Genomic DNA, 12,532 nt, shown 5'->3' with positions numbered 1-12,532 from the left:
TTGGTCTCCTGCATAATAGCAATTCTTTACAAATCCCAAAGTGAAACATTGTTTCCGAGGTCAGAAAGGCAGACAGCTAGGCTGATACTAACCCCCCGGCTACACCAAACTAAACGTTAGGCTGATACTAACCCCCAGCTGTAGCAAACTAAACGCTAGGCTGATACTAAACCACCGGCTACACCAAACTAAACGCTAGGCTGATACTAACCCCCAGCTGTAGCAAACCCAAACTAAACGCTAGGCTGATACTAACCCCCCGGCTACACCAAACTAAACGTTAGGCTGATACTAACCCCCAGCTGTAGCAAACTAAACGCTAGGCTGATACTAAACCCCCGGCTACACCAAACTAAACGTTAGGCTGATACTAACCCCCAGCTGTAGCAAACTAAACGCTAGGCTGATACTAAACCCCGGCTACACCAAACTAAACGCTAGGCTGATACTAACCCCCCGGCAGTCCCAAACTAAACGCTAGGCTGATACTAACCCCCCGGCTACACCAAACTAAACGTTAGGCTGATACTAACCCCCAGCTGTAGCAAACTAAACGCTAGGCTGATACTAAACCCCGGCTACACCAAACTAAACGTTAGGCTGATACTAACCCCCCGGCAGTCCCAAACTAAACGCTAGGCTGATACTAACCCCCGGCTACACCAAACTAAACGTTAGGCTGATACTAACTCCCAGCTGTAGCAAACTAAACGCTAGGCTGATACTAACCCCCAGCTGTAGCAAACTAAACGCTAGGCTGATATTAAACACCGGCAGTCCCAAACTAAATGCTAGGCTGATACTAAACCCCCGGCTACACCAAACTAAACGCTAGGCTGATACTAACCCCCAGCTGTAGCAAACTAAATGCTAGGCTGATACTAACCCCCGGCTGCAGCAAACTAAATGCTAGGCTGATACTAACCCCCCGGCAGTCCCAAACTAAACGCTAGGCTGATACTAAACCCCCGGCTACACCAAACTAAACGCTAGGCTGATACTAAACCCCCGGCAGTCCCAAACTAAACGCTAGGCTGATACTAAACCCCCGGCTACACCAAACTAAACGCTAGGCTGATACTAACCCCCCGGCAGTCCCAAACTAAACGCTAGGCTGATACTAACCCAGTGATCATTTGGGACAGCAACATGATAGTGATCATTTGGGACAGCAACATGATATTCTGACGAGGCACAGTGATCATTTGGGACAGCAACATGATATTCTGACGAGGCCCAGTGATCATTTGGGACAGCAACATGATATTCTGACGAGGCCCAGTGATCATTCAGGACAGCAACATGATATTCTGATGAGGCACGGTGATCATTTGGGACAGCAACATGATATTCTGACGAGGCCCAGCAACATGATATTCTGACGAGGCACAGCAACATGATATTCTGACGAGGCCCAGTGATCATTTGGGACAGCAACATGATATTCTGATGAGGCCCAGTGATCATTTGGGACAGCAACATGATATTCTGACGAGGCCCAGTGATCATTTGGGACAGCAACATGATATTCTGACGAGGCCCAGTGATCATTTGGGACAGCAACATGATATTCTGACGAGGCCCAGTGATCATTTGGGACAGCAACATGATATTCTGACGAGGCCCAGTGATCATTTGGGACAGCAACATGATATTCTGACGAGGCCCAGTGATCATTTGGGACAGCAACATGATATTCTGACGAGGCCCAGTGATCATTTGGGACAGCAACATGATATTCTGACGAGGCCCAGTGATCATTTGGGACAGCAACATGATATTCTGACGAGGCCCAGTGATCATTTGGGACAGCAACATGATATTCTGACGAGGCACAGTGATCATTTGGGACAGCAACATGATATTCTGACGAGACCCAGTGATCATTTGGGACAGCAACATGATATTCTGACGAGACACGCTGATCATTTTCAGATGTAACTTAACGGCCAATAGAGCACGGTTTGGAACGCTGTTTGTTCAATCAGCATTCAGGATCCGAACCACCTGTTTTAATAATGGATCTTTGGTACCAACGTTACGGTGCGGAACACCCACCCCTAGTTAGAACCAAAATAACAATACACAAATCCCTATTTCCACGTACAGCTAAAAGAACAGTTTGACAAATAGCCCCTCTACTTACTGCCTGGAACGAAGTCCTCAGCCTGGAACTGGTCTGCTACCTCCGGCAGCTGGTGTCCATCCACCTCCTTCTCAAAGGACGAGTAGTAAGCCAGATCAGTCACCCATTTCCCCTCCTCGTTCTGGTAGACCACACTGTGAGATGCTGGAACACAGACACACAGGGAGGACAATGAACCACACAGACCTGATGGAGACCCTGTTCTATAAACCAGGGTACCAGTGAGGATTTACTACAGCTGGACAACTTGGTACAGCTGTTAAGTCATTAACAATAAAAATCAGACAATTGTTTTCAAGTCATTAAGATGAGGGTGGATCATAGCGATATTCAATCAAATTCACCCGTTGATTTAAAACCTGTTTCAACCTGTATCGTGGTTGGTGTCTTGACGGATCGGTCCAAAATCAAGTCACACAAAACATACATTTTCTGTCCATGAATTTATAGCAGTGTAAGTTGTTACATCATATATTAATCAGTTAAATTAGATATTAATCATGACCCCTGTAAGGATCCTGGGTCTGGTTGTTACATCAGATATTAAACATGACCCCTGTAAGGATCCTGGGTCTGGTTGTTACATCAGATATTAATCATGACCCCTGTAAGGATCCTGGGTCTGGTTGTTACATCAGATATTAATCATGACCCCTGTAAGGATCCTGGGTCTGGTTGTTACATCAGATATTAATCATGACCCCTGTAAGGATCCTGGGTCTGGTTGTTACATCATATATTAATCATGACCCCTGTAAGGATCCTGGGTCTGGTTGTTACATCATATATTAATCATGACCCCTGTAAGGATCCTGGGTCTGGTTGTTACATCAGATATTAATCATGACCCCTGTAAGGATCCTGGGTCTGGTTGTTACATCAGATATTAATCATGACCCCTGTAAGGATCCTGGGTCTGGTTGTTACATCAGATATTAATCATGACCCCTGTAAGGATCCTGGGTCTGGTTGTTACATCAGATATTAATCATGACCCCTGTAAGGATCCTGGGTCTGGTTGTTACATCAGATATTAATCATGACCCCTGTAAGGATCCTGGGTCTGGTTGTTACATCAGATATTAATCATGACCCCTGTAAGGATCCTGGGTCTGGTTGTTACATCAGATATTAATCATGACCCCTGTAAGGATCCTGGGTCTGGTTGTTACATCAGATATTAATCATGACCCCTGTAAGGATCCTGGGTCTGGTTGTTACATCAGATATTAATCATGACCCCTGTAAGGATCCTGGGTCTGGTTGTTACATCAGATATTAATCATGACCCCTGGGGTCTGGTTGTTACATCAGATATTAATCATGACCCCTGGGTCTGGTTGTTACATCAGATATTAATCATGACCCCTGTAAGGATCCTGGGTCTGGTTGTTACATCAGATATTAATCATGACCCCTGGGTCTGGTTGTTACATCAGATATTAATCATGACCCCTGTAAGGATCCTGGGTCTGGTTGTTACATCAGATATTAATCATGACCCCTGTAAGGATCCTGGGTCTGGTTGTTACATCAGATATTAATCATGACCCCTGGGTCTGGTTGTTACATCAGATATTAATCATGACCCCTGTAAGGATCCTGGGTCTGGTTGTTACATCAGATATTAATCATGACCCCTGTAAGGATCCTGGGTCTGGTTGTTACATCAGATATTAATCATGACCCCTGTAAGGATCCTGGGTCTGGTTGTTACATCAGATATTAATCATGACCCCTGGGTCTAGTTGTTACATCATATATTAATCATGACCCCTGTAAGGATCCTGGGTCTGGTTGTTACATCAGATATTAATCATGACCCCTGTAAGGATCCTGGGTCTGGTTGTTACATCAGATATTAATCATGACCCCTGTAAGGATCCTGGGTCTGGTTGTTACATCAGATATTAATCATGACCCCTGTAAGGATCCTGGGTCTGGTTGTTACATCAGATATTAATCATGACCCCTGGGTCTGGTTGTTACATCAGATATTAATCATGACCCCTGGGTCTGGTTGTTACATCATATAATAATCATGACCCCTGGGTCTGGTTGTTACATCATATATTAAACATGACCCCTGTAAGGATCCTGGGTCTGGTTGTTACATCAGATATTAATCATGACCCCTGTAAGGATCCTGGGTCTAGTTGTTACATCAGATATTAATCATGACCCCTGTAAGGATCCTGGGTCTGGTTGTTACATCAGATATTAATCATGACCCCTGGGTCTAGTTGTTACATCAGATATTAATCATGACCCCTGTAAGGATCCTGGGTGGGGGGAACCTGACGGGGTCCACCCGGGGGAACTAACCACCAGGCCGCCCGCCTCTCCCCACGACACAGGGAGCCGTTAGTACCGGGGGACACGACACAGGGAGCCGTTAGTACCGGGGGACACGACACAGGGAGCCGTTAGTACCGGGGGACACGACACAGGGAGCCGTTAGTACCGGGGGACACGACACGGGGAGCCGTTAGTACCGGGACACACGACACGGGGAGCCGTTAGTACCGGGACACACGACACGGGGAGCCGTTAGTACCGGGACACACGACACGGGGAGCCGTTAGTACCGGGGCACACGACACAGGGAGCCGTTAGTACCGGGGACCGTTACCGGGGGACACGACACAGGGAGCCGTTAGTACCGGGGACACGACACAGGGAGCCGTTAGTACCGGGGGACACGACACAGGGAGCCGTTAGTACCGGGGGACACGACACAGGGAGCCGTTAGTACCGGGGGACACGACACAGGGAGCCGTTAGTACCGGGGGACACGACACAGGGAGCCGTTAGTACCGGGGGACACGACACAGGGAGCCGTTAGTACCGGGGACACGACACAGGGAGCCGTTAGTACCGGGGACACGACACAGGGAGCCGTTAGTACCGGGGGACACGACACAGGGAGCCGTTAGTACCGGGGGACACGACACAGGGAGCCGTTAGTACCGGGGGACACGACACAGGGAGCCGTTAGTACCGGGGACACGACACAGGGAGCCGTTAGTACCGGGGGACACGACACAGGGAGCCGTTAGTACCGGGGGACACGACACAGGGAGCCGTTAGTACCGGGGGACACGACACAGGGAGCCGTTAGTACCGGGGGACACGACACAGGGAGCTGTTTGGAACTTACCCGGTTGGAAGTCCAGGTTATCAGGACAGTGGTTCCAGTCGCTGTCAGAGGAGTCCTCCTGTTGGAAGCTCTGAGAGAGGTACTTCGCTTCCAGAGAGATGTAGAGGAGATCCTTCTCACCCTGACTCATGTCTGACAGGCCAGGAGGACCAGGAGGTGCAGAGGAGTCCCCACATGGACCTCCTCTTGGCCCCAGGGCAGCAGGCCTCCCCCTCCCCTCTTCTTCCTCCTCATCACTAAGCGAAGGAAGCACCTGGTACAGAAGGAGAAAACTCACTAACACCGTACAATTGTGTACCTTTACCTTAATTTAACTAGGAGATGTTGGGATTCTTGAAATGTTTAACCCCGAGGGGCAGCATGTCCTAAATGTATTGGTTAACCCCAAGGGGCAGCATGTCCTTTAACCCCGAGGGGCAGCATGTCCTTTAACCCCGAGGGGCAGCATGACCTTTAACCCCAAGGGGCAGCATGTCCTTTAACCCCGAGGGGCAGCATGACCTTTAACCCCAAGGGGCAGCATGTCCTAAATGTATTGGTTAACCCCAAGGGGCAGCATGTCCTTTAACCCCGAGGGGCAGCATGTCCTTTAACCCCGAGGGGCAGCATGACCTTTAACCCCAAGGGGTAGCATGTCCTTTAACCCCAAGGGGCAGCATGTCCTAAATGTATTGGTTAACCCCAAGGGGCAGCATGTCCTTTAACACCAAGGGGCAGCATGTCCTAAATGTATTGGTTAACCCCAAGGGGCAGCATGACCGTTAACCCCAAGGGGTAGCATGTCCTTTAACCCCGAGGGGAAGCATGTCCTAAATGTATTGGTTAACCCCAAGGGGCAGCATGTCCTAAATGTATTGGTTAACCCCAAGGGGCAGCTTGTCCTAAATGTATTGGTTAACCCCAAGGGGCAGCATGTCCTTTAACCCCAAGGGGCAACATGTCATTTAACCCCAAGGGGCAGCATGTCCTAAATGTATTGGTTAACCCCAAGGGGCAGCATGTCCTTTAACCCCGAGGGGCAGCATGTCCTTGAACCCCGAGGGGCAGCATGTCCTTGAACCCCGAGGGGCAGCATGTCCTTGAACCCCGAGGGGCAGCATGTCCTTGAACCCCAAGGGGCAGCATGTCCTAAATGTATTGGTTAACCCCGAGGGGCAGCATGTCATTTAACCCCGAGGGGCAGCATGTCCTTGAACCTAGGAGGGGCAGCATGTCCTTGAACCTAGGAGGGGCAGCATGTCCTTGAACCCCGAGGGGCAGCATGTCCTTGAACCCCGAGGGGCAGCATGTCCTTGAACCCCGAGGGGCAGCATGTCCTTGAACCCCGAGGGGCAGCATGTCCTTGAACCCCGAGGGGCAGCATGTCCTTGAACCCCGAGGGGCAGCATGTCCTTGAACCCCGAGGGGCAGCATGTCCTTGAACCCCGAGGGGCAGCATGTCCTTGAACCCCGAGGGGCAGCATGTCCTTGAACCCGAGGGGCAGCATGTCCTTGAACCCCGAGGGGCAGCATGTCCTTTAACCCCGAGGGGCAGCATGTTCTTTAACCCCGAGGGGCAGCATGTCCTAAATGTATTGGTTAACCCCAAGGGGCAGCATGTCCTTTAACCCCGAGGGGCAGCATGGTTAACCCCGAGGGGCAGCATGTCCTAAATGTATTGGTTAACCCCGAGGGGCAGCAAGTCCTTTAACCCCGAGGGGCAGCATGTCCTAAATATATTGGTTAACCCCAAGGGGCAGCATGTCCTTTAACCCCGAGGGGCAGCATGGTTAACCCCGAGGGGCAGCATGTCCTAAATGTATTGGTTAACCCCGAGGGGCAGCATGTCCTTTAACCCCGAGGGGCAGCATGTCCTAAATGTATTGGTTAACCCCGAGGGGCAGCATGTCCTTTAACCCCGAGGGGCAGCATGTCCTAAATGTATTGGTTAACCCCAAGGGGCAGCATGGTTAACCCCGAGGGGCAGCATGTCCTAAATGTATTGGTTAACCCCGAGGGGCAGCATGTCCTTTAACCCCAAGGGGCAGCATGTCCTTTAACCCCGAGGGGCAGCATGTCCTAAATGTATTGGTTAACCCCGAGGGGCAGCATGTCCTTTAACCCCGAGGGGCAGCATGTCCTTTAACCCCGAGGTGCAGCATGTCCTTTAACCCCGAGGGGCAGCATGTCCTTTAACCCCGAGGGGCAGCATGTCCTACATGTATTGGTTAACCCCAAGGGGCAGCATGTCGTTTAACCCCGAGGGGCAGCATGTCCTAAATGTATTGGTTAACCCCGAGGGGCAGCATGTCCTTTAACCCCGAGGGGCAGCATGTCCTTTAACCCCGAGGGGCAGCATGTCCTTTAACCCCGAGGGGCAGCATGTCCTAAATGTATTGGTTAACCCCAAGGGGCAGCATGTCCTAAATGTATTGGTTAACCCCAAGGGGCAGCATGTCCTAAATGTATTGGTTAACCCCGAGAGGCAGCATGTCCTTTAACCCCGAGGGGCAGCATGTCCTAAATGTATTGGTTAACCCCGAGGGGCAGCATGTCCTAAATGTATTGGTTAACCCCAAGGGGCAGCATGTCCTTTAACCCCGAGGGGCAGCATGTCCTTTAACCCCGAGGGGCAGCATGTCCTTTAACCCCGAGGGGCAGCATGTCCTTTAACCCCGAGGGGCAGCATGTCCTTTAAGCCCAAGGGGCAGCATGTCCTTTAAGCCCGAGGGGCAGCATGTCCTTTAACCCCGAGGGGCAGCATGTCCTTTAACCCCGAGGGGCAGCATGTCCTTTAACCCCGAGGGGCAGCATGTCCTAAATGTATTGGTTAACCCCAAGGGGCAGCATGTCCTTTAACCCCAAGGGGCAGCATGTCCTTTAACCCCAAGGGGCAGCATGTCCTTTAACCCCAAGGGGCAGCATGTCCTAGATATATTGGCTTGTCAGTGTACCTGAGAGAGGTGGAAGCTGTTCTGTGTGGTCTGGAGGTGAGAGGTCATGTCCTGGGGTCTCCAGTGTCCAGCACCAGCCCTCAGATATATAGAATCCAAGACACCCTGACCCTCCCCTGCCACCGTAGACTCTGTACTGTCCATGGCATCCTGCAGAACCAAACCCCACACACACACACACACACACACACACATTAATGGAGGGGACAAGATTATCCAAGTGTCTGTTGTATGTAACAATATCACATCCGGTAAATAGCACAGAACATAGAGTAGTGGGCGGGCCAGGAGTTTTTCCTGACAGCTTGACCTGACCTGGAGGAACTCCTGGCCTCTTAGGTACAACTCCTGCCACGTACACAGTCTCAGTCCACACCGGTGTTGTAAAGACCAACAGAAGACTCACCAGCGCCTCCTGTCTGTCTAAGGCCATACTGGTGTTGTAATGACTAACAGAAGACTCACCAGCGCCTCCTGTCGGTCTAAGGCCATACTGGTGTTGTAATGACTAACAGAAGACTCACCAGCGCCTCCTGTCTGTCTAAGGCCATACTGGTGTTGTAATGACTAACAGAAGACTCACCAGCGCCTCCTGTCGGTCTAAGGCCATGCTCCAGTTGACAGGGGACATCCTCTGGGGCCCAGCGCTGGTCTCTCCAGTCCCCACCGGCCCCACACGGTCCCCCATCAGGCTGCCCCGGCTCAGCCTCAGTAGAGAGTGAGGGTCCTGGGCATTCTCTCCCGGCACGCTGGCTCCCAGGATCCCCAGCCCCCGCAGCACATCGTAGGTGGTCTGGGCCGAGGAGGAGGAGGAGGGTAGAGTGGACACGCCATCGTTCCCTCCCTCCTCACTCCCACTGCTCCCATCTCCTCCTCCTCCTGGCGAAGGACAGATGACCGGTTACCAACATCCACTCAGAGGTCAGCACGTTCATATAAGGAAATCAGACCATTTAAATAAATTCATGAGGCGCTAATCTATCTAATCTGTTGTTCAGACACCTTGAAAATAAAAAAGGTAGAGGCGTGGACCAGGAAACCAGTCAGTATGTGGTGGGACCACCTCATGCAGCGAGACATCTCCATCACATAGAGTTGATCAGGCTGCTGACCGACCAGGCTGCTGACCGACCAGGCTGCTGACCGACCAGGCTGCTGACCGACCAGGCTGCTGACCGACCAGGCTGCTGACCGACCAGGCTGCTGACCGACCAGGCTGCTGACCGACCAGGCTGCTGACCGACCAGGCTGCTGACCGACCAGGCTGCTGACCGACCAGGCTGCTGACCGACCAGGCTGCTGATCGACCAGGCTGCTGACCGACCAGGCTGCTGATTGTGGCCTGTGGAACATTGTCCCATTCATTCTTCAACGGCTGTGCGAAGTCGGTGGATATTTTGGCGGGAACTGGAACACGCTGTCGTACACGTCGATACAGAACATCCCAAACAACAATGGGTGGCATGTCTGGTGAGTATCCACACTGGAACACGCTGCCGTACACGTCGATACAGAGCATCCCAAACATGCTCAATGGGTGACATGTCTGGTGAGTATCCACACTGGAACACGCTGTCGTACACGTCGATACAGAGCATCCCAAACATGCTCAATGGGTGACATGTCTGGTGAGTCTCCACACCATGGAATAACTGGGACATTTTCAGCTTCCAGGAACTATGTACAGATCCTTGTGACAAGGGGGCATTCATTATGCTGAAACATGAGGTGATGGAGGAGGATGAATGGCACGACAACAGGCCTCAGGATCTCATCACGGTATCTCTGTTCATTCATTATGCTGAAACATGAGGTGATGGAGGAGGATGAATGGCACGACAACAGGCCTCAGGATCTCATCACGATCTCTGTTCATTCATTATGCTGAAACATGAGGTGATGGAGGAGGATGAATGGCACGACAACAGGCCTCAGGATCTCATCACGGTATCTCTGTTCATTCATTATGCTGAAACATGAGGTGATGGAGGAGGATGAATGGCACGACAACAGACCTCAGGATCTCATCACGGTATCTCTGTTCATTCATTATGCTGAAACATGAGGTGATGGAGGAGGATGAATGGCACGACAACAGGCCTCAGGATCTCATCACGGTATCTCTGTTCATTCATTATGCTGAAACATGAGGTGATGGAGGAGGATGAATGGCACGACAACAGACCTCAGGATCTCATCACGGTATCTCTGTTCATTCAAATTGCCATCGATAAAACGCAATTGGTGTTCGTTGTCCGTAGCTTACGCCCATACCATAACCCCACCATGGGGCCCTCTGTTCACAACGTTGACATCAGTAAACCGCTCTCCCACACAACGCCATACACGCCGTCTGAGGTTATGAGGCAAGTTGGACGAACAGTCAAATTCTCTAAAATGGCATTAGATGCAGCTTATGGTAGAGAAAAACAGCTGGTGAAGATTTCTGCAGTCGGCCAATCGTAACCTTCCTCAAAATCTGAGAGATCTGTGGCATTGTGTTGGGTGAGAAAACGGCACATTTTTAAAGTGGCCTTTTATTGTCCCCCAGCACAAGGTGCACCTGTGTAATGGTCATGATGTTTAATCAGCTTGTTGATGTGCCACACCTGTCCAGGTGGATGGATTATCTTGGCAAAGGATAAAATGCTCACTAACAGGGATGTCAACAAATTTGTGCCCAGAATTAGAGAGAAATAAGCTTATTGTGAGTATGGAACATTCCTGGGATCTTTTATTTCAGCTCATGAAACACAGGGACCAACACATTCTATTTTTGTTCAGTGTTTGTTACCTGTTACAGTGTTGATGACTTGGCCCTCCGCAGAGTATCTGTGTTCTAACCCAGGAAGAGGGTTACGACCAGAGTAAACGTCTTCGTCAGAGCTGCCTCCCTCCAGCCCAGGTCTGAAGCTGGGACGGTAGCTCTCCCCCACCTAACCCAGACAGACATAATGACCTCTGGTCTGACAGGCTAAAACAGAGCTGTGTTCAGTAGGACAATTTGGGGAGAAAACATTTTGAAAACCAAAACGCTACATCAACTTATCAAACACTGGTTTGGTGGAAAATGATTCGTACATTCTGTTTTGTAATGTGATGTGTTTTCTACTGAAAACCAACCCAGGTCAACCAGAAGCAGTGAGATAGAGAAACAGACAGGGACATTATCATACCAGCTGTCGGGAGGTGCTGGACAGCAGGAGTCTGTGTCTGGTAGAAGTGTGTTTCCTAGCTGCCTCCAGCTCATCCTCAGTGTCCTCTTCATCACTGCCGGGACACGAGTCCATCCCTGTAGCGGCCAGCCGCACGTCAGGCATCCGGAAACCCTCAGGACAGGACAAACAATCCAATCTTAGTGAAACCAGGCTGAAATACAATACTAATATCCTGTTTAGTTTGTACAGGAAGATGAATAAAGAATACTAGTTGTGAACAAGATCCATCAGCTGACAGAGCTGCTCTTAGTCTTCATAAATAAGGTTTCAATATACCAGTGTTTTCCACTACATTGAAATAACCAACCAGCCCCCCACCACACCACCACCCCCGAGCCAGAGACGTAGCCAACCAGCCCACCACCACACCACCACCCCCGAGCCAGAGACGTAGCCAACCAGCCCACCACCACACCACCACCCCCGAGCCAGAGACGTAGCCAACCAGCCCACCACCACACCACCACCCCCGAGCCAGAGACGTAGCCAACCAGCCCACCACCCCCGAGCCCAAGCCGTAGCCAACCAGGCCCCGCCCGAGCCAGAGGCGTAGCCAACCAGGCCCCGCCCGAGCCGTAGCCAACCAGGCCCCGCCCGAGCCGTAGCCAACCAGGCCACCACCCCCGAGCCCAAGCCGCCAACCAGGCCCCGCCCGAGCCAGAGGCGTAGCCAACCAGGCCCCGCCCGAGCCGTAGCCAACCAGGCCCCGCCCGAGCCGTAGCCAACCAGGCCCCGCCCGAGCCAGAGGCGTAGCCAACCAGGCCCCGCCCGAGCCAGAGGCGTAGCCAACCAGGCCCCGCCCGAGCCAGAGGCGTAGCCAACCAGGCCCCGCCTGAGCCAGAGGCGTAGCCAACCAGGCCCCGCCCGAGCCAGAGGCGTAGCCAACCAGGCCCCGCCCGAGCCAGAGATGTAGCCAACCAGGCCCCGCCCGAGCCAGAGACGTAGCCAACCAGGCCCCGCCCAGCCAGAGGTGGTCGAAATTTGTGGATTCTGGGAAATCCTACTGCCTTGATTCCATCCAAAATACACACTAAATTATTCAATACTTTATCGAGTTCACCTCCCAGATTGGAAG

The 12,532-nt window shown here is 51.6% G+C and overlaps 1 protein-coding gene across 4 annotated transcripts in view; it reads right to left on the bottom strand.

Moving 5' to 3' along the window:
- Positions 1-12,532, bottom strand: part of LOC115117983 (centrosomal protein of 192 kDa-like) — a 103,160-nt gene that overhangs the window by 36,049 nt on the left and 54,579 nt on the right. For all 4 annotated transcript variants that reach the window (XM_065027279.1, XM_065027280.1, XM_065027282.1 and 1 more), the window contains 6 exons: positions 11,416-11,568; positions 11,034-11,175; positions 8,823-9,118; positions 8,240-8,389; positions 5,307-5,559; positions 2,147-2,290 (listed from right to left, as the gene is read on the bottom strand). In XM_065027279.1, coding sequence (XP_064883351.1) covers positions 2,147-2,290; positions 5,307-5,559; positions 8,240-8,389; positions 8,823-9,118; positions 11,034-11,175; positions 11,416-11,568 — 1,138 coding nt within the window. The remainder of the gene's footprint in view (positions 1-2,146; positions 2,291-5,306; positions 5,560-8,239; positions 8,390-8,822; positions 9,119-11,033; positions 11,176-11,415; positions 11,569-12,532) is intronic.

Source organism: Oncorhynchus nerka, linkage group LG14, assembly GCF_034236695.1.
Source record: "Oncorhynchus nerka isolate Pitt River linkage group LG14, Oner_Uvic_2.0, whole genome shotgun sequence".
NCBI classification, from domain to species: domain Eukaryota; kingdom Metazoa; phylum Chordata; class Actinopteri; order Salmoniformes; family Salmonidae; genus Oncorhynchus; species Oncorhynchus nerka.
The sequence above is the reverse complement of the archived record's forward strand: the minus strand, read 5'-3'. Positions and strand labels throughout refer to the sequence as shown.